Source organism: Pocillopora damicornis, chromosome 7 (genome assembly GCF_964200805.1).
Source record: "Pocillopora damicornis chromosome 7, jaPocDami1.2, whole genome shotgun sequence".
Lineage (NCBI taxonomy): Eukaryota > Metazoa > Cnidaria > Anthozoa > Scleractinia > Pocilloporidae > Pocillopora > Pocillopora damicornis.
Window position 1 is genome coordinate 11,406,261 of NC_142676.1, and position 21,836 is coordinate 11,428,096.

Consider the following 21,836-nt stretch of genomic DNA (forward strand, 5'->3'; position numbering starts at 1 on the left):
TTCTACTCTTCATTTCCTTTTCATTGTATTTTACATGTGTTATTTAACATATCTTCTCGATCATTTCATATCTTTTTTGGAGAATTGTGCAATAATAACTCTAAGCTACAATGGCACCAAACCCCCGGCCTTCCTAACAAATCGCAGACTCGGGGAATTTTTGACAAGTTTCAGTGAGACTTCCATACTTATCACAAAACAGTGACGATCGAATATTTCGAGATCGGATACAAAATTTTGAGAGATTCTTAATTTTTTAAGGTAGCATATAGCGTGCTTATTTCATTCTGTTTGCAATTTTTACGCATTAGAGGCATCATCCATAACATTTTTTAAAAATTGGGATCAAAAAAGAATTTTTAAAAAATCGGGGACAACTCCCTAACGATATGCTCGTTTTATTAAAGGTGATTACAATCCCCACACAGTAAAACAAAACCTAATCAAACTAAACTTTCTTCAGATCTTCTTTTTCATCCATACCTCAGTTGTAATCATGCCCGTATTCTACTTCCCAATGCCTTGAGGATAAATTTTGAAGGGTAAGTGTTTGCAAATTTATGCTTCACTCAGATTAGCAGAATTTTTGTGCGGATGAGAGTGCAAGACGTACGATCGAAGATTTAATAAGACTCAACTTTTTTTTTTCTCTTTTTTACGTGACGAGCTTTGCGTCGGAAAAAACTTTTATGCAAATGAGCTGGCTGCATATTCAATGTGCCGACAGCAAATTTGCGTAAGTAACTCAAGCCAAGGTTTGACGTCTCTTGGTTGCATGAGGTGTTCGCTAAACATTCCAGGACATCCGATAATCGCTACAAAGAAGTTAAGAAAGCTCCCCTCGAATGAAATAGAAAAAACCGCAACTTCCGATGATTTTATCTCTAATCATTTTCCTATGGGCGGCCGTCACCACCAAAATTACAAGGATCTCAAATAGATCAGCATATACAAAGCTGGTTTAAGGATTAGCTGCAGGATAGAATAGCTAATAAAGGAATGGCATGGCCAAATTCTAGACGGTTTAGTTTTCCTTCGTGAAACAGAACACCCTAAACATGAATAGTTTAGCCAAATGATAAACGGTCTAGTTGCCCATGTCGAGTTGGAACATGAAATTGTGAAATGGACTTGCTCAATTACGAATAGCTTAGCACTCATTTGCAATACAGTACACAAACGGTTTAGCGTTGCGTCAAATGGCACAGTGTAATGTCGAGTAGCACAGCGTACGCACAAATGGTGTAGCGTTGCGTGAAATAGCTCAGCGTAATGTAGAATGGTACAGCGTACATACAAACAGTGTAGCGTTGCGTGAAATGGCTCAGTGTGATGTCGAATGGTATAGCTACACACAAATGGTGTAGCGCTGCGTGAAATGGCTCAGCGTAATGTCGAATGGTACAGCGTACACACAAATGGTGTAGAGTTGCGTGAAATGGCTTAGCGTTATGTCGAATAACTTTGCAGAACATCAGACGCTATATCTGAACATTAAATTGCTTAGCATTACACGAAATATTTCGATGTTTGGGCGAATCGTTGAGCTTGCTTGTGGCGTGACATGAAGGCTATCTCGCCGAAACCACCAAAAATACAAACCGCAAATGGAACAGCGATCTGCTGAGGGTATGACGTCATCGAATGTGAAGACTGCCGCGAAACTATCACATGGTGTAGTCGATTTGTTGAAGAGACTTCACTTCGCCTTGCCGTAAAGCAGAGCCAATTCAGTGAGTTTCTCCTTTTTTTTCCCCGCCGATATTGCATTTATTCGCTGTCGTTCATGGAAGCGTTAATTAAAATAGCCACGAGACTGGATCCTACCACATTTTTCAATCAAACATGTAGTTTGCCAAAGCAACCTTTTTTCCGAGTTGGTTTTATCGTCCGGCACACCAATTAAAGCATTCCGATATCGCTTTGATTGAAAAATGTCAAAACAGATCAAGGATATCAGTTTTCTAACCATGGCGTCCAGGGCACACACAAAATTCGTACTCCTGCAATGTTCAAAGAGCCGTTGAAGTTGAACTCTCATTGAAAAGTAAGCGTGAGTCAGAGAAAGAAAAGAGAGCTCGACAATCGACATTTAATGCACGTCATAACACTACTTAATACTATAAACATATTCAGGCCCACCAACGCGTGCAAACTTTGGTAAACCGGGAGGCCAGTGTCACAGCGGATTTGGACCCCACCCCCATTTTCTCTATAGAAACAATACATGTCTTAAAGAAGACAACAGTAAATCGTTAACACAAGGTCCACAAATATTCCTGACCAAATGTTACAGAAACATGTAACAGGAACAATTTAGAACATGCAAAAAGGAGAAACCCAAAAATAGCCTAAAAAAACGGCACCGGCAAAGCTGATTTCACCTCCATGATAGAAGACCTAGGCCTACATAAGGCTAACTCCGACAAACCCCTCTTTATACAGGTCATGGTTTTGAACTTTTAGAGTCCAGAAACTGTGTTGATGAGATAATCCAGAGAATACACATCACTTTCAATTAATGGTCTCCCCGTTCGGTCTACAAGCTTCGGCGCAATGCAACTATTCTTATAAAGGCCTTTTATGTGCGAAGGTTTTGGAACGGCATTTTGAGCTTTTCCGAAGACATCACTCTTACCAAAATTGACTATAACAGGGGAGAAGCTGATCTAAAACACCGTTATTGCATTTTAGGTCATTGTGAACAAATTCACACGAATGAATATCGTCGAACGCGACCGCCGTGTAAGGAGAGTAAAGAAGAGGTTGAAAATAACCCTGAGGTATACACTACCCAAGAGGGTATAGGAGAGATTAAAAATAACCCTCAGATATACACTACCCAAGAGGGTAGAGAAGAGATTAAAAATAACCCTCAGGTATACACTACCCAAGAGGGTATAGGAGAGATTAAAAATAACCCTCAGTTATACACTACCCAAGAGTCTAAAGAAGAGATTAAAAATAACCCTCAGGTATACACTACCCAAGGGGGTATAGGAGAGATTAAAAATAATCCTCAGGTATACACTACCCGGGAGGGTATAGAAGAGATTAAAAATAACTCTCAGGTATACATTACCCAAGAGGGTATAGAAGAGATTAAAATTAACCCTCAGGGGTACATTATCCAAGAGGGCACGAAAAATTGAATTCACGCTAGTTTATCTCAGGAGACCTCTCTTTGTCTGGTCTCTTTCTTATGACTGAAAGTTGAGGCATCCGCCGTTAACTTATGTAATTATTATCCTTTACTAGTTCCCGAATGTCATTGTCAAGCTTGGCTATTCCTGACTGACATCTTTGCAATATCCAATGATAATTCGGCGAGAGGCATTTTCAGTGTATGATCGAAAGCGATTTGATTTACCGCATCAACAACAGGATTATATTTTGAGACCTCGCAAATCCATCTGCTGGAATTCTCCTTGTCTAATTAGTCCGGCACAGAGACCAATTGAAGGTACAACATACGTGTTGTTTAGTTACATGGCGTTGAACGAACAGCCTTTGTTGGCGCGCTTGCGACCTGCTGGCGGGACAGAACGTATTGTAGTCATCGCAATCGACGAAACAATTCGTTCTTTGCAAAAGCATTCGGTAAAATTTCCGCACAGCCCCATACTACATTATGCATTCAATTCTTGGATAGAGAAAACAATGACAAAAACAATATATTGTTTTACAATAGTATGGGGCTGTGCGGAAATTTTACCAAGCATTCAGCCTGATTCAGCCTAACTTTTCGTTAGGACATACCAGTACCTTTTGGGGTCGAGATGGGATCCCGTAACTCTAGAAAGCTCAGCCGATCGATCGAAGACTTCGGTCTCCATGATGAGATCGCGCCAAGAGATTCCAATACAAGATTGGTCGTGTTTTCGTAATTGAAATTCGAGTAGAGATGAAGTATTACTTATTAGTTGAATTTTACCGACCGCAAGCGTTAAAGTTATTCTCTACACTGATGACAGAAATAGACCGCCTCCGTAGAATGCATGATGCGAATTTTTTTATGGGGCCAAAGCTCCGGCTTATACTATTTTGCGAAACGAAACGAAACGAAACGAAACGAAATCAGGTGAGATAGAACAAAACTAAAGGAATAATGCAGATATATTTTCTAACAAGGTAAAGAAAACTTTCACAAGGAATTTGGAGTAATCGTTCATTAACAAGAAGGATTTTTATTCATTTCGCAAAATAGTAATTTTAGGAGCGTTACTATTTTGTGAAATGGAATTTTTCACCCTGCGGTGACAACGTGACCTCTTCCATGTCACAAAAATACATTTAAACATTACAAATTAGTATATCACCGAACATTTTGGCCTCCTCTTATTTCTTAAACCGTATTAAAATGTATTTCGCAAAATAGTAATTTTAGGAGAGTTACTATTTTGCGAAATGGACAATTTTTACTCAGCGGTGACTAACGTAATCTCTTTTATGTCATAAAAATACATTTACACATTAAAAATTAGTATATCAACGAAGATTTTGGCCTCTTCTTATTTCTTAAACCGTATTAAAATGTATTTCGCAAAATAGTAATTTTAGGAGCGTTACTATTTTGCGAAATGGACTATTTTCACCCTGCGGTGACAACGTGACCTCTTTCACGTCACGAAAATACATTTAAACATTACAAATTAGTATATCACCGAACATTTTGGCCTCCTCTCATTTCTTAAACCGTATTAAAATATATTTCGCAAAATAGTAATTTTAGGAGAGTTGCTATTTTGCTTGACCTCTTTCATGTCACGAAAATACATTTAAACATTACATTATAGTATACTCTCAAAGATCTTGGTCACCTCCTCTTTAATGTAGTAATTTCTAAACTAATTGAATGTAGTAATTCCGAAAAATGTTTATTTTGCGAAATGGATTATTTACACTCGGCGGGCGGGAACTCGAGAATAAGGGCGAAGGGATTGTTGCAGATTCCCTTGAACTTCACAATGTTTGGATGTTTCAACTCTTGAATGATTCTTGCTTCCTTTACAAACGTTTTCTTATCCAATATGTCCTCGCCGAGCAATTTCTTAACGACGACTTTCTCCGCAGCGGCCGATTTCCCACCCGCATCAGGAACAGTCTGCCAGTTAGCAGTGAACACAGCACCATAAGCGCCCTTACCAATGATTTCCTTGCTTGTCAAACACTTGAAATCATGAACTGGAAGACCTGAACAGTCGATGGTCTTGGGCTTAAGAACAGGAAATTTAAAAGCCATAATCTTGCCTGATTTAGCAGCACACAAAGCGAGCACAAAGCGAACTTCTTGCAGCACGTGGAACTTGCGCAAATGCGAAACACGATCTCTTGCTCGTAAGGAAGAGGTGTGCTGTAAATGCTAGGTGTCCTGTGCACTAGGCCCAGTCTGCGCCGAGGTGTTGTCATTCGACACTAGGTCAAACCTCGGCATACATGTGCTTTTATCGCTTGTTATTTTCGCCTTTATTTCTCGGATAAGGATCGTTTAACTAGTCTCACATCGAAGGAATAGAACATTACGGAAGCATTACGGATATTTCAGCAGTTTTCAAGGTTACGGATAGAGACACTTGCTTGTTTGTAAGGATTTCTTGTACAGTATTGTATTCGAACGGTGTGCTGAGCGTAGTTGATCGGATCGAATAAAACGTGGAATTGACATCGAATTGACGGCTGTTACATGTGCGACGGGGGTGTAATCAGAAGCGCGTAACTTTTCCATGTATATTATTTTTATTAAAAATTTTGAAGCAAAGTAACTGTATTACTTGCGATTATAAAACTGCTGGACGACTATTTAGGCATGGGTATGCTTCTGTTCTCTATACGAGACGGAGAGTCTAAACATGTTTAGCCGCCACTGGAAAACTGTCATGTTGGTTTTGCACCGAAACAGTGCACACCCTTCAAAACGCACGAAACGAGTCTTTCAAATCTCTCAGGAGAACATGCCAACTTCCCCCTAGAATAGCTCCGTCGCTAGTAAAAACAGCTTTTACCTCTTACTTTCCGCTCCCTCCCATGTCATTAATTGGACACAACCTCGGTTTGGGCCTTCAGCAGGGTTCTCTTGACTTGGTTTCGGCGTCGCAAATTTCCCTTTCGTAAACGGTCGTTGCCATTTGAAACGGTCGATGCCATTTCTCGGAACGGTCGTTGCCATTGAAAACGGTTGATGCCATTTCTCATGACGGTCGATACCATCGTAAAGGTCGATGCCAAGAAGGAACCGATATTTCCGACTCTCTCCGACGACATGCGTGACAATTAGAGCAATGCGTGACTAGCTTTCCCACAAACCATCGCGACTTTTATCAAATCAAACTGGCGGACAAACCCGACAATTTTCTCAAAGATCTAATATCTTCAGCCATAAAAGAAGTCGAATCGAAAAGAAAATCTTTTGAATCGACCCAAATTACAAAGGAGAGTTTTCTGGCTTCGCTTCCAGGTGATTCATTTTACTACCTGAAGGCAATTTCAGGAAATGGAGAAAAGTTCAAAGTGCACTTTTTGACCGAAGATATAACGAAAGAAAACCTGGAGCAATGGATATCCGAATATGAAGTGAGAAACAGCATCTCAGTGAAGTTAAAGACAAAGAAGGCACCAACAAGCGGCTATGTGTTGCAAAACTACTATAGATGCCAACACAACACTCGCAACTGGAGTCCAAGTAAAGATCCACAGCAGAAATTGTACTTGAATCCATCTGCCAGAGTAAAGAACACCAATTGCCCCTTTCAGATGATAGTCAAAATAGACAGCGAGGGATGTTGTTCTTTGGACATAGAGTGGGACCACAACCATTCACTTGAAACTCTGAAGACCTCTAATTTCCGTGACCTTTCTCCTGAGTGCACAGAAAGGGTTTTGAAGCTGTTTGAAAGTGAGCATACACCAGCAACCGCAAGGCAACAGTATTTGAAAGAACTCAAAGAATCATGTCAGGATGAATTGGAATTTCACAGGAAAAAGGCCAATCGGGCAGTTATGCCAAGAAAAAGGGACTTTAGTTACCTCTACACACAATTTGGTAAGGATAGGTATGGTGGACAGGGCGTTATGATGTTTGAAAGACTTGCCGAAAGGCTTGAACAATACAAGAAAGACAACCCTGAAGCTACTACTTGTTACCAGATATATGAAGGTGATAATACGCCTCTTATAATTGCTATTGTAACGCCTCTCATGAACCGTGTACACAAGGAAGTGCAGCAGTCTGGTGAGATGGTTTTTGTTGATGCTACTTCTAATACAGAAGAGCACAATCTTAAAGTGTTTTTAATGTGCACAAACAATGTATCTGGAGCACTTCCACTTGGCATCTTGATCACCAGTGATGAGCAGGAGCGTACACTTAAACAGGGCTTTGAAATGCTTTGGTCCTGTTTACCAGAGTATGCATTCAATGATCGTGGTCGGGAACAAGGCCCCCAAGTCATCCTTACAGACAACTGTAAAGAGGAAAGAAATGCTCTGAAGTCTGTTTGGCCAACATCTCTTTTACTTCTTTGCATCTTCCACATGCTCCAACAACTTTGGAGATGGCTTCACGAGAGCAAGAACAGTATCAGCCAAGCAGATAGACCCTATTTTCTCACCCTTTTCAAGAGGTCCTTATATGCCAAGACAAAACAGAGAAAAAAAGATTTTGAGAACTGCTTCAGTGAACTTTTGAATGATGGCTGTTGCAAGAAATACCCAAATCTAGTCAGCTATTTGCAAAATCTATACACTGACAAAGAATCTTTTGCTCTATGCTTTAGAACTGAACTGCCTGTTAGAGGTAACCACACCAACAATTTTGTAGAGGCTCAGTTTTTGGTTCTTAAGGATGTAATTCTGCAGCGCACCAAAGAGTACAATGTTGTTGGGCTTCTAGACAAGCTGACTATTGATCTAGAAGATCACTACAAGAATAAGCTCCTTAGTATTGCTGATGGGAGTTTTGATGGCGTGTACAGACATCGCTTCTTTGGCAAAGGAAAAGACGGAAGCACAGGGTTTAAAGTCCCTGATAAAAAAGATCTTGATGCCTACCTCTCAACTGTAGAGAACTTTGGCAATAATGTATTCAAAGTTGGAAGCTCTTCAGATAGCAGTCACAGGTCAGTAGTGTTTTTTCTTAGCCGTCACAATAGCATAATGCTTTGATGGTACAAGAGGGCATGTGTGGGTGGGCATTATTTTCCTATCTTTCCCCCATTGTCTGATTCAAATTATCTTGATAGGGGAAGCAGTGCAGGGGGGGGGGGGAGGGGGCAGTGTTTCTAGGCTCCTCCCCTTTGGAGCAAAAATACATAAAACATGGGGACATAACATGCATAACATATGAGATACATGTAATTCCTGCAGTTCATCCATATGCTGCATTCCAAGGATGTTGATTTAGCATAAGGAAGACCAAAACATGAGTAATATATTGTCCAGGGGGTGGGGTACCTTTAGTAATTTCCCTTCTTGGCAGGGTATTGAGTTTTTTATAGCAGAGTAAGAGCAAGTCCTTACTCTGCTGTTAGGAATATTTCCATTAATATCTTAGTGGATCAACCAGTTGAAGGTCTAGAATGTATCTATTACAGATTGAAAAAACAAAAATTCCAGTTGTATTGAGATATTTATGAATTGTCTCATTGGTTCTTTGTCAGTTATACAGTGGACATGACTCTTGGGATATGTACCTGCACGGTTGGTAAAAACGGGAGCCCATGCAAACACCAGTATGTCCTGTGGGTGGCAAATCTAGCAGACTGCATAAACTTCATTCTAGTCAGTAATCCACATGAGAGGCAGAAATTGGCCTGGCTAGCAATAGGAAAGACACTTCCTGTTGCTTGTTATAAGCCATTACGCTCTAGTGACGCTGGACAAACATCACAAACTGATGGTTCTAATGGTTTTGTAACAGAGGCATCCACTAGTATGGAAACAGCACAACAAGGGCCAAACTGCTCAACTGCTGAACTAATACAGAGCAATGATGATGAGGATGAACATTCCACTGAACCAATACAGAGCAATGATGATGATGAGGATGATTCCATTGCAAATGCTGAACAATTGTTGAGAAACTCTTGTGAACAAATAATTCAAAAGCTCCAAAGCTCAAGAGACCTTAATTTGGCTAAAGGTGTAATCAGGTTCGCAAAAAGGGTAACATCCTAAACCACTGCTAGATCTATGCATTCTAATTTGGCAAGCGCTCTTTTTTCTTTTGGGTCCAGTGAGATGAAAAAAACCGGAAATGGAAAAAGATCCGAGTCCAGCCCAACAGAAAACAAAAGTGTGGTAGTGGAAGCCGTCAGGTTGTATCAAAAGGGCAACCAGTACAACTACAAGAACCAACCTCCAAGAGGAAGCGCACCCATGACTTGGCTAAAGCAGTACAAACAAACACTAAAAGTAGTAAGAAGTCTGGCTCCCATACTATGAAATCCAAGACAAAGCACATGCAAAGGAAACAATAGGAAAACAGAGAAATCTTAGTGAATAAACAATGGAATGTTCGCATAATGTTTAACATAGAGGGAAATTCACTTAAGGCAAATTGCCTAGATTAAAAACCTCTCTCCTTGGATCTGCCCCTGAACAACAAGTTTATTAAAGAGATTGAGGTTTTGACATTGTAAATAAGTTTTAATTCATTCTTTCCTGTTAAAGTCTAACACAACATTTGTAATGATTTAAAATTTGGTTTGAACAGTAACATGATGTACATGTGCCAGAACTTAAGGATTCTTCCATGGGTTCAGATAATTGGTACGATGCCATACAACCGTATAGTACTCTAGCCAATTTCAAACACTTATAATTTGATTATATTTTTGTTCAAGTGAAACCTTGTGGGTATGAAGGTTTGTTTGCTGATATCCTGATTGAGGAAAATTATAAGCAAAGTTCAGCCATTGATTCACATGGGGCGCTAACTAATACTCAGGTAAATTAAGGCCTTGGCCTCCAGTTATTTCACCCAAAAAGTGGGGGGGGGGGGGGGGTGGTCTATCTTCTGAAGATTAAGCTGTACAAACGTAAAACTTTGAAAAGATTGAAGGTTTGAAATTGTAAATAAGTTTTAATTCATTCTTTCCTGTTAAAGTCTAACACAACATTGTAATGATTTAAAATTTGGTTTGAACAGTAACATGATGTACAGGTGCTGCAATGACCACAATATTATTAATTTCAAAAATCGATAATAATAATTTAAAAACAAAAACAATTATGTATTATAGATTGATCCAATAGTCCTTTCAAATCACTCCAGTTAAAATCACTAAATGCAGGATAGGTTAATTAAACATGTGACTTTTGGTGTCTTATAAGATTTCGTTTCTCTGCAAAAGTCTTTTGACAATGATCACACTTGTTGCTGTCTTTATGTTTCTTGTCTTTATGCCTCTTTAGCTTTTGCTCATGGTCAAACGATTCATTGCATTCCTCGCAAATGCACTCATGACAACCTTTCTGGTGGTATTTGAAGTCCTTCTTGTTAGGTTCCAAGAGTTCGATGTCGCCATAGTAGTTACACAAAATGGCACATCAACCAATGCTAGGAGTAATAACTGATTTATTTCTCATAGTGAGTCATATCATATACAGGTTTTCAGATAGGCGTAATTAGAACGGAACGATAATCATTTCAGGCATTCACCACAAAGGAAATCAAGTGTTAAGTAACTTAAGTGTGGGTGCTCGGAATATCCGGGCATGTATTCTAACACTTCTCCCTTGTGAACTGGGTGCTGCAGGTTGGACATTTTTTTATCTCTGCTATTCCTATATCAAGGTCTTCCCTCAAGCTCTGTGCTTTATCTTTCCAGTCCTATGAAGATCATAGCATGAAATTTTAAAGGGGGGAAATATATTAGGGAACAATCGTGTATTTTTGATCCCCCCTATTTTTTTTATAAACTAGATTGCAAAGACAGTTTTTTTTTCACCCTCTATCATAATTTTTTGAGGATAATACCCCCTTGCCTCCCCCCCCCCCTTTCCTCAAAACCTGGATCCGCCACATGTAGGTTATTTCTAATTAAAATTTAGGTTAAATTAATTGGTACATTATAATGGGCCTTGCTATCCCCTAGGTATATTTAAGAGTTCTGTCTGGAAAAATAACAAGTCTGAACATTATATTACAAAATTGACATTCAGCTTGAGGTCCCAGCTTGATTCAAGATCAACATTCATAACCTAAAATACTTTTAATTGGAAAGTTTGACGAGAATATTTTCACTCTCGGTCCTTACAAAGTTAGCCACGTAAACCACATAGCAGTCCACTGAAATGGGGCAGGGTTAATACACAAACATTCGCAATGTTAGAAGTTTATAACTAACCTTTCGTCTGTCTGTCGGCAATTTCTTCCACATATTGCCAACCACTTTGGAAACCTGCCCGATTCCTGCCCCCTTTCCAAGTTGTTCCTTGACATCTGGCTGTGGAATGATACAAAGTACGAGGAAACGATATCAGCTTATATCGAATGTAATTTCAAGGCCTACAAGAATAACGAATACAAGTGCAACACTTACAGATAAGATATTTGTTAATGACATAAACGAAAATTTTAGATGCGGTATATTTTTCACTGATATTTCTGATCACTTAATCTTAATCACTTGTAATCGGATGTAAAGGATGTAAGGGAAACAACATGTTTTAGACTATTTGAACAAGCACTTTATCCAGGCTGAAAATGATTGAATATTTCGGGAAATACAAAACAAACTCACCGCAACTGACTGCATAAAGGAGTTCCACCCCGTTGGCTTCTTAATTGATTTTTGTTTTGTTCCTGCACAAGAAGAATGGGTTCGTTCTGTTTCAGCTGGGCTCAACTCTCGCGCACGTGGATTGCTCCGCCATCTTATAAACAACACTGCCCGGAAGTGACGTCCGAGCGTGCCAACAGCGTACGAGCTATTCACGAGGGCTGTCGTCTGCTCGGCTAGTTTTAGAAATGGCATCGACCGTTTCAAATGGCAACGACTGTTCTGAGAAATGGCATCGACCGTTTCAAATGACAACGACCGTTTACGAAAGGGAGATTTGCTTCGGCGTCACGCAATACGGTACTACACAGTTGTCGATTTTGATTAAATGAACCTGTTAGCCCAAACCTCTTGTTGCATGTTTATTGAGATGGAGTTATTAATTGGCTCTTACTTAATCATTTGAAGCTGAGGAAAGGAAAACACCGCCTTGTTGCTTGGTAGTGAAGAAGTACAGACCACAGCTAATTAAAACACTTACGTACAAGGGAAGGTGAGACCTGTAAACCCAATCTGTCACGAGTCAGTTTTCTCAGGCGGCATTTAAATCATTTATGGTCCATTTTGCAAAACAGTAATTCTTCCAAAATTACTGCCTCGCGAAATAAACTTAGAAGACGTTTATATAGGTGAAGATAGCTTAGACCTTTTGAGATTTGATAGTGCTTTAAATCGAAACTTACCGAAAACCTATTGTATGACACGAGAATAACGACATCGTTACCGCTGAGTGAAAATAGCCTAGCTATTACGCAAAACAGTAATTTTTCTGACATTACTACTTTGAGAAATTAATTATATCTGGATAGAGAAAGAGGAGGTGACCGAACCCTTCGAGAATATACTATAATGAAATGTTTAAGCGTATTTTTGTGACCCGAAAAGAAAGTTATTGAGGGGTAAAAATAGTCCATTTCGCTAAATAGTAACTCTCCTAAAATTACTATTTTGCGAAATAAATTTTGAAACGGTTTAAGAAATAAGAGGAGGCCAAGATGTTCGGTGATATACTAATTTGTAATGTTTAAATGTATTTTTGTGACATGAAAGAGGTCACGTTGTCACCGCAGGGGTGAAAATAGTCCATTTCGCAAAATAGTAACTCTCCTAAAATTACTATTTTGCGAAATATATTTTAATACGGTTTAAGAAATAAAAGGAGGCCAAAATGTTCGGTGATATACTAATTTGTTATGTTTAAATGTATTTTCGTGACGTGAAAGAGGTCACGTTGTCACCGCAGGTGTGAAAATAGTCCATTTCGCAAAAAAGTAACTCTCCTAAAATTACTATTTTGCGAAATACAATTTAATACGGTTTAAGAAATAACAGGAGGCCAAAATGTTCGGTGATATACTAATTTGTAATGTTTAAATGTATTTTTGTGACATGAAAAAGGTCACGTTGTCACCTCAGGGTGAAAATAGTCCATTTCGCAAAATAGTAACTCTCCTAAAATTACTATTTTGCGAAATATATTTTAATACGGTTTAAGAAATAAGAGGAGGCCAAAATGTTCGTTGATATACTAATTTGTAATGTTTAGATGTATTCTCGTGACATGAAAGAGGTCACGTTGTCACCGCAGGGGTGGAAATGGTCCATTTCGCAAAATAGTAACTCTCCTAAAATTACTATTTTGCGAAATGAATAAAAATCCTTCTTGTTAATGAACGATTACTCCAAAATCCTTGTGAAAGTTATCTTTACCTTATTAGAAAATATATCTGCATTATTTCTTTTGTTTTATTTCATCTGACCCGATTTCGTTTCGTTTCGTTTCGTTTCGTTTCGCAAAATAGTATAAGCCCAAAGCTCCTCGTGTAACCTCAGATGATGTAATACACACCTGCATATCGCGTCTGATTCTCACGAGGATCTCCCATAGGGTGATAGCTTTTACGTTAAGCGGTTAAGAGTTAGGCCTTTTTATGAACAACGGTTAAATTATTTCTGATGATTTTGTAAGAAAACAATTACGTTAAACGTTTTTACGACTAACGACCAGAATAATTAATTTGGCCAACCCCACTGAGACCCTCCCTCCTCACACGGTGACTGTGGAAAGTGTAAGCGTGAAAATCGTGACCTTTGCCAGGTGCAGATAGTTTTTTTCAACGTATGACTTCTTAAAAGGGAAAAATTTGTATTTCTCTGAAAAAAAATTGGTTAATAAATTCATCTTCATTTCTTTACTGCGACGGCTGTTACAAACTATATCAACAAAGGTAGCGATTTTTAAAATCCAACGTAGGGTACAAGAAACAAACATGAGATATGTTTAGCCAAGATAAGTTCGAAAATAAACCACATGTTGTTATGCTTTCCCCTAGAGGCACAAAATCACAGTTAAGTGATTGGTGATTAGATTGAGTTCGTCGGGTCAACGCTCTGTATGGCGCGTGATCAACAAAATGATCGGGCTTCGAAATTACCCGTTTTTAACAAACGTGCTTCTCACCAGAGTGTCATGACACTGTCGGCTTGTATCAGCTTGGGTGCGAAACGAGAGAGCCTTCATCCAGGGGTACCCGTTCCAAAAGCTTTAAAAGAAACAAACAAACAAACAAACAAAGCGTCGATAATTCATTCTACAAATGGATTCATCCACACCGAGAGTCTCATCTGCCTTCGCGATAAACTCGAATTCCAACAGAAAGCCGAGCTCGACGTCCGAGTCAACACCTTCCCTTCCGCGCTCAAAAGATGGAAATTGTGCCACGGTAAAGATAGGCTTCTTTGAACTTCCGCTGTTCTGGGCGAACGTAGTTTTCGCACTTATCACAGTCCTTTCTATGGTTGGCCAGAACGTTTCACTTCCCCTCTGGATCGATTCTACAAAAGGTAACAGCCCGGGGCACACGGTGGACAGCTACTTTGTATTACTATTTACAAATGTGGTATTTCTCGTGATTTTTGGACTTGCAGTTCTTTACATTCGAATATGTACACCAAACGCTCTCAGGAAAATAAAAGTTCCCCGCATGCTGTTGTTTTTGGTGGGTTTATTTGACTCTTTGAGCGATGGAATGATTTCATTTGCGAGTAAAGGTTCCCGCACTCCACCATACCAACAAAACATCCTTGGAAACTTCATCATTCCCTTGACTATCTTTTTCAGGTGAGTTGATGTTATTATTCAAGTTAGCTGCTCAGTTTGAGAACTTCATGAGCATGGGTTAGATATGGCGATCCCTGTGACTCAATACCATACAGTCACGCTGAATTAAAGTTATCTTCTTTACTCGAACAAACATTTATTCTTGAGTTCCCCATCCATATTAATTCACACGGGGAGTCCATGCTGATTTGTCTTAACCTTATTCTTGCTGAATAATGAATTCCTTAATACAAGGAACGACAAGGTAAATCAAATTATTTGCGATAAATGTAGCTAGAAAAGATCGAGGTACAATAGAAATGCCCCCCTTTTTATGCTTGGGTCCTTGTATATTTTATATAAAAGAAAAAATTATGGGCCCGTGCGCCATTCAGATAGAATCTGCTTCTCAAGAATCGCTATATGAACTGCGACACCATATTATTTTCTATTACAGAGCCAACCTAATCACTTGTAGATCTCTCGCTCGATAGTTTTGCTACAATTTAAGCACGAGAAAGCTGCTTTGAGACATAAAAAAGCCTTAACCAGCCGTGACAATCTCCTTCTTGTCACACAACAGTCCCAACGTTGCGTGACATGCTAGGAATAGATCCGTACGGATGAGAGGGAGAATAGTAAATGCTCAGTACATACATGATTTTGAGTGATTTGAAGATGAAATTTCTGTGAGCAGTATTTGACACAACATATCGGTGTCATTACCGTAGCTGTGATGCCCCTGAGGATAGTATCTCGATAAGAACAGTAGAAGTAACTTTTCTGCAATATCCCCACCCCTCCCCCTCCAGGCTCTACATTTCACTGCAAATTTGATTAGGCGAAGAGGAGCCTGAAGGGAAAGAGTAGCTTGTGCACAGATGCCCCCGCGGAGGGTAGGGGCAGCCCTACAGAGGTTAGGAAAAGTGCTGACAAGTCTCATCTGTTTTTTTGTTTTGTTTTGTTTTCTTCTAGGATCCTCATTATGCGCAAGAAACCGTCTAGACAAAAACTTTTGTCTGGTCTTGTGGTAATGATTGGTCTTTTCATTAGCCTCATCCCAACAGTTTTGTTGGATTTCAGCAACAGAGATCAAGACGAAGTTGATGGCATTTCAAGAGTGATGTGGCCTATTATGTTCATGTTTGGATTTGTAAGTAAATCTTTAATTTATATGTGACCATTATCAAGTTTGTGGTGGGCAAGTCTGACTCGAATAGCATAAAGTGGCCCATAGTATTGCCGTTTCACCGGATGCGATGGCAACGGTAATTTTAGAAGTTGCGGATGGGTGTGAAGAACAAAGCAGTCACATGACATACGCGTTGGATATGACCCTAGCTAGTTGATACACAGGCAGCCTAAGCTCCAGCTGTGAGATTATCATCTTACGAAATAAGGGTCTTGCGAACATGGGAACATTTACGACCGCTCTTATGAATCAAAAAAAATACGGTCAAATTCTCAATATATACTTCACCTTACTTCCACAGTGCATTGCTTGTTGTCTGATCGCTTACTATGTTGAAAAGAAGTCATTTTAGCGAGTTATCCTTTCCAACGTTCACTACTCAGGCCTTAGAGGTGAATGCGTACGCGGGTCGTTAGAAACGTCTAAACTGGAAATTTGGAAGCAAACTGCGGCTTAGCGTCGGTTTCATGGGGAGGATTGAGTTAGAAGTGAATTGAAATGAAACTGTATGTGCTTGGATTCTTCGTTGGATTTGCGGCCGCCCGGTCAATTTGAGCTTGGATTTTTCGCTCTTCGGATCGGGCGTTCGGAAATGGAGAATGCAGCCTTGTCCTTCTCTTAGGAGTAGTAAACCTAGAAATGGATAACTTGCTAAAATGGCCTCGTTGCAGCAAAGAACAGTAACCGTCCACATAACAAGCAATGCACTGTGAAAGTAAGGCGAGGTATTTACTGAGAATTTGATTGTATTTTTACTTCCTAAGAGCAGTCGTAAACATTTCCATACAAACTCTTCTATTTTCGCCATGACTCTTGTTTCGCAAGATGATTATCTCACAGCTGGATCTTGGGCTGCCTGTGGTTGATCTAGAGACGGCATTAGGGGAGTGGGGCGAGAGATTTCATCGACGCTCTCCAGAATGGTTTATTAAACAGTTGCAAAGTTTATCTCTGCTCTACTCTCCTAATGATCCAGTATCAACCTTCATAGTGAATTTATCTGTTTGGGGTTGCTTCGTGTTTTTTTGTCTCCTTAGCAGCTGTTGTTGTGGGCCACGTTATGCATGGCGCTCTAATAATTTTTCTCAATTTTAATAAGCCCTACAAGAATTTCCGTTGTTATAGATTCCGGCAGCGCTAATGTTTATTCTCGAAGAAAAAGGATTGCAGAAGGAAAATGAAACATCGGAAGAGAGGATTGGCGTCATTTATTTTTTATTTTGGACGACCACGTATCAAGTATTTTGTATCTCTGTTTTCCTAATCTGGTTAAACATTTTGCCATGGTATGGAAATGTTACATATTTGGCAGAGTGTATCGGAAAGTAAGTATACCTTCGTTGTTTCGTTATCTCGTTCTCTCGTTCTCTCGTTCTTCCGCTTTTTCGTCCTTTGTATTTTTGTTCTTTCGTTCTTTCATTCTTCATTTCTCTCGTATGTTTCATTCTTTCTTCATTCCTAATTCTGTCATACTTTCTATTTCATCATTTTTTTTAGTATTATTCCCTCGCTTTTTCTACAAGCCTAAGGGTCGGTTATTCAAACGAAGTGTAAGTTACACATTGTTTACGGCATACAAGGGCATACAAGACAGACGATTATTGTTCCTCAGTTGGTAGTTAAACATGGTCTATATATAGCTTTGGACGATCGGTTTAAGTTACGCGGACCGGAACAGAGTGAGATGAAAACTGGCCTCGTAGTTTAGGACTTGAAATGGACGAAATCACCGCAGTAACACTTGTAAATTGACATTTTTTTTTCAGCCTTTGGTTTGGATTGCGGTGTTTCTTCGGTGCAGCCGGCTGTGATTATTCATCAGGTATCAGAGGAACAATGTACATCGTGATGCATCTGCTAAATCACATTGCAGCAGCTTGCTTATTAAGATATGCTGAAGGAGCCACGTGGCTGGCGATTGTGTCGGTGAGCGAATAAACTCGCCATTACTTGTTCAATACGTTCAGTTCGCAAACTGGGCACAGAAGCAGGCTAAAAGTAAAAAAAAGAAGGTTCTCGCGTATTAATCTCTTCCTGTCCCAAGGCCATCCCGCCCAAAACTCTTCCCGTTTCGTTCCAGCCTGAACCCGTTCAGACGAAAGAAACCTTGAGGGGAAAGTAATAAATGTGTCTGAGTAATAAGACATGGAACTTTGAAAAAAACTAGGGTCAAGGTTGCGTCGGCCAACAAAGTACTGTCTAAGGCATTTATCAATTGATCAATGATTAAAGCAACAGATCGAACTTTTTATCGCTTTACTGGTATAATATCCTACGCCTGAAGGTTGAGAGAACACGAGGAAAGTTTATGAATCACGAAATAGAGACGAGTTATTTACAAAATTTTGGGGAGTGCGGTTCAACTAAGACTGAAACCTTCTCGGCTCTTACTTGGTGTAGAAGACAAAAGAAGAAAACAAAAAGACAAAAGAACGAGGAATATGACGAAAACAGAAGGTTAATGAGGTGGTGTTCTATTGTGCCGTATTCTGTGTCTTCTACACCAAGAAGGAGCCATTTCATCTTGCCTAAGGCGACTTACATATAGTGCAGAAGTCTTTCCTTCAAATTGAAATGATTTACCTTGACCGTTTTATTTGACCGTTTTATTTGACCTTGACCGCTGCACCGGTATCGCAGAGGTCATGGGTTCAAATCCCGTACAGGCCTGAATTTTTTTTTTTTTTTTTTTTTTTTTCAGGCCTTATTTTCACTACTGCCTAAGTAGTGCACATTACTGCGAGGATCACTTTCATTCACGTCTTTATCCGCAGTTCAAATATATGACTTTCATATATTCTTAACCGTCTATTGTTATCTTAATTATTATTGTCATGATTATTATTTCTTAGTCTCTGGTAACTCCCCTTGGCTTTCTCTTCTGGACATTGTTCGAGGAGGTCCCGTTCAAATGGCAGCCTCGATGTAACAACAGCACCTGGTTTAGTATTGTCGCGCTGGCGATCATTGTTCCCGCCATTTTTGTATACCATAATGGGTAAGAAAGTAAACAATCGACTCTCTCTCAACCCCTTACACTCTGTGATCAGTGTGAATATTCTCCACACCATCCTTATAACATTTCTTCTGATACTGACAAGGAGAATTTTTTTAACAATCAAGACCTATTTTGGTGGGTGATTGTTTCCTTTAATCTCGTTACCTTAACGCTTGAAGCAGAGGTGATAGCAGAAAGGGAAGGGAAGGGATGACAGTTGTTCTATATGGGAATAAATAATATTCTCGGACAAGTATACGAACATGATTTCGCGCCAAATGAAAGTTTTGGTTTGTACACAACAAACTCTTCATTATTCATTGCATTAGTTTCTAAGGACTCTGTTATAATATTTAACACCCCTTTCTCACGGAACACACACGCGGGGCGGGGAGTAAAAGTTGGTTCCCACGAATTGTACCACGACTTGATGAATTGAACGGGGAAATATCTCTCCTTTGTTCACTCGAACTTTCCAATTGCCAGTTTCATCAAGTAAACTACCTTATGGCATGTTAAGGTGAATTGTATGGCAACTAGAGTGAAACAGGTACATTTGATGACCTTCTTGCACCCAAGCACTAAACTTCATTTCTGTCTTGGGTTTGGTTTATGAGGTTTCTTGCAAGCTCGTTCCACCTCTCCGAGCTGCTCCCCCCCCTCCCCCCCCTCCTCCTCCCCTGAAGTAAACAAGATCACCCCCAACGTTAACTAGTTAGCCCAAAATTTTTCAAATTGTTTTACCACCTTCCTTGTTTTTTGTCTCAGAGCTCCAGAGATTTCTACTGATGGAAATGAGCGAAGAGACTTTGAGGTGTCGCATCGATGTCGCTTTTACCGTTCTGAACCTCTATCTGATGCAGCTCGTCCTCTGTTGTCTGAAACCAACAATTTGGGAAATTATAGCGTTTAAGGAGGGTGAAATTTCAACAATAACTAGATAGTAAAAGTACCCAAAGCTACTAAAATGTTTCTTTTAGTATTTGGCAACTTCTACATTTCGCCTTTTCTCATTTACAATCATTCCGTGACAAAGTCTTATAAATTTTGGAATTGTCATTTGCCAAGGACTAAAACAACCGTTTTTAATGATTTGGTTCTGACTTTTCGAATTAGAGATCTTTGATCAAACTGGAACAATTATTTCCACTAATTATTTTGGAATCGTGCAATAAGTTGTTTTGTAAATAGAACAAGAAAGATGGTGAGTTTTGAGTTCGTTAAAGAAATAGAGAAAGATGTCTAATTTTCGTCTTGTCTCGGGCGTGGGAGAAGGAGATAATTCTGAGTTCCCATAAGAAATCGAACCTCAGACCTTCTCCAGAGACTCTCTGGAGAGCGAGGCCCATTACGAAGTTCATATATGAGGGTCAAAAATAGACTTTTCCAATCCCGCATCCCGCAATGCAATGAATATTTTCATCCCGACCCCGCCGGCTAAACCTAAGTTGCTCTAGTTCCCTGCCAACTCATGGACAAATCATAACCTTTAAATAGAGATAATGTACTCTCATTGTGGAGAAAGGCAAAGACTTGCTTCATGCATATTTAACTGGCTTAAAAACGGTGGTCTTCGGTGTGTTTACGGATTTTATAAGCGAGATTTAAAAAATTCCACCTGTGGATGGACCATCAGAAAAGCTATCCTGATACATGGATAAAATTCTTCGGCCGATCACACAACAACAGAAGTAATATCTCAAAGATACAACAGCCTTCATCAACTTCTAGAGAAAAACAAAGCCTCCGAAAGAAGTGATACTCGTTTCAATGTACGATACGAGCTTATCCAAAATTATAAAGAAGGCAAGAAAACTGGACATACTATGTGGTCGTGTAAACACTTGAACTAATACAGAGAAAACTGGACGTACTACAGAGTCACTTAGGCCTGTCAGCCTCAATTTACTCGAGAGCATTAATCAAATCCGTTTCTAAAGCAATTGTCTCTGAGGTCGTGTTACGCGCAACTTAGGCTAAATTATGATCCCACCTGTACCAGCCCTATCCTGTATCCCGCCTGTCACGATCATATCCCGTATCCCTCTTGTCACGATCATAGTATATAAGATATTTTTGTTTGTGCGTGAAGAAACATAACTTTTGTTTATCTCGATACATTTTGGAGGCGAGATATAGACGTGACGCGCCCAGCTGTCCTACGAGTGTTAGATTTTTCGGTACATGAGCATCTAAAATTATAATCACGTACAGGTCTACCGTGATATATCTTAGTCGACCTCGAAAAACTACCAAAGTACAAAGTACAAACCTTTTCAAAAAACGAAGTATCCAACAAGTACAAAAGGAAGCTTTATTGATTGCAGGCAATTATTTCAGGCAATCATGAAATGAAATGTTAATTGAATGTTTATTGAACTGATATGACATCCATATAATGTGAATATTTAAATTTATTATAAACGAGAAATTGATCTCAATTTTTAGTCTATGTCGTGCTATAACAGGTGCCGCTATACGCAACAGCTGAGAACTTATGTTATCAATGTCAGCAGCTTTCTACGGACGTAACTTTTGTAACATAGTAGACACCTGCGCACTAGTGATGGATGGAATGACATAAAATGTATCAGGGTAACGCAACCCAAATCCTCCAGCCCCCTCAGGAGATAAATAACAATCAGTCCCCAGTACGGATGAATTATCTGATCAATAACTAAGCTTTTCGAGAGGATCTTTCCAAATAGATTCATTTTTTTCATTTCCACTGTTAGGTGGAGCCACCTTTTAAATTAATGCAGCTTG

At 39.5% G+C, this 21,836-nt stretch overlaps 2 protein-coding genes and 1 pseudogene across 4 annotated transcripts; 2 read left to right on the top strand and 1 right to left on the bottom strand.

Moving 5' to 3' along the window:
• The first annotated feature begins 6,087 nt into the window (after nt 1-6,087).
• Nucleotides 6,088-10,314, top strand: LOC149042576 (uncharacterized). The gene is made up of 2 exons (XM_089213067.1): nt 6,088-8,114; nt 8,655-10,314. Exons 1-2 carry the CDS (start codon nt 6,751-6,753, stop codon nt 9,169-9,171), a joined length of 1,881 nt encoding a protein of 626 aa, XP_089069193.1. The 5' UTR covers nt 6,088-6,750; the 3' UTR covers nt 9,172-10,314.
• Nucleotides 9,622-12,008, bottom strand: LOC149042577 (uncharacterized; annotated as a pseudogene). The gene is made up of 4 exons (XR_016188660.1): nt 11,742-12,008; nt 11,346-11,444; nt 10,732-10,828; nt 9,622-10,493 (listed from the first exon to the last, which is right to left on the bottom strand). The product of XR_016188660.1 is annotated as an uncharacterized LOC149042577 (transcript).
• A 2,177-nt stretch (nt 12,009-14,185) lies between these two features.
• Nucleotides 14,186-20,309, top strand: LOC113664767 (crt homolog 3). 2 transcript variants are annotated; one of them, XM_027180393.2, is made up of 7 exons: nt 14,225-14,624; nt 14,709-14,901; nt 15,856-16,033; nt 17,198-17,397; nt 17,839-17,998; nt 18,925-19,070; nt 19,839-20,309. In XM_027180393.2, exons 1-7 carry the CDS (start codon nt 14,378-14,380, stop codon nt 19,981-19,983), a joined length of 1,269 nt encoding a protein of 422 aa, XP_027036194.2. In that variant the 5' UTR covers nt 14,225-14,377; the 3' UTR covers nt 19,984-20,309. The 2 variants fall into 2 exon arrangements, with proteins under 2 accessions (XP_027036193.2, XP_027036194.2); XM_027180392.2 differs by having other exon boundaries at nt 14,186-14,901.
• Nucleotides 20,310-21,836: the final 1,527 nt, after the last annotated feature.

What these genes read in the sequence shown, in the direction of transcription:
- LOC149042576 (XM_089213067.1), top strand. Translation starts at nt 6,751, where the DNA reads ATGATAGTCAAAATAGACAGCGAGGGATGTTGTTCTTTGGACATAGAG. An exon ending in TCTTCAGATAGCAGTCACAG is followed by an intron (nt 8,115 to 8,654) that starts GTCAGTAGTGTT and finishes GTTCTTTGTCAG; the next exon opens with TTATACAGTGGACATGACTC.
- LOC113664767 (XM_027180392.2), top strand. Translation starts at nt 14,378, where the DNA reads ATGGATTCATCCACACCGAGAGTCTCATCTGCCTTCGCGATAAACTCG. An exon ending in TTGGCAGAGTGTATCGGAAA is followed by an intron (nt 17,398 to 17,838) that starts GTAAGTATACCT and finishes TTTTTTTTTCAG; the next exon opens with CCTTTGGTTTGGATTGCGGT. An exon ending in CGTGGCTGGCGATTGTGTCG is followed by an intron (nt 17,999 to 18,924) that starts GTGAGCGAATAA and finishes ATTATTTCTTAG; the next exon opens with TCTCTGGTAACTCCCCTTGG.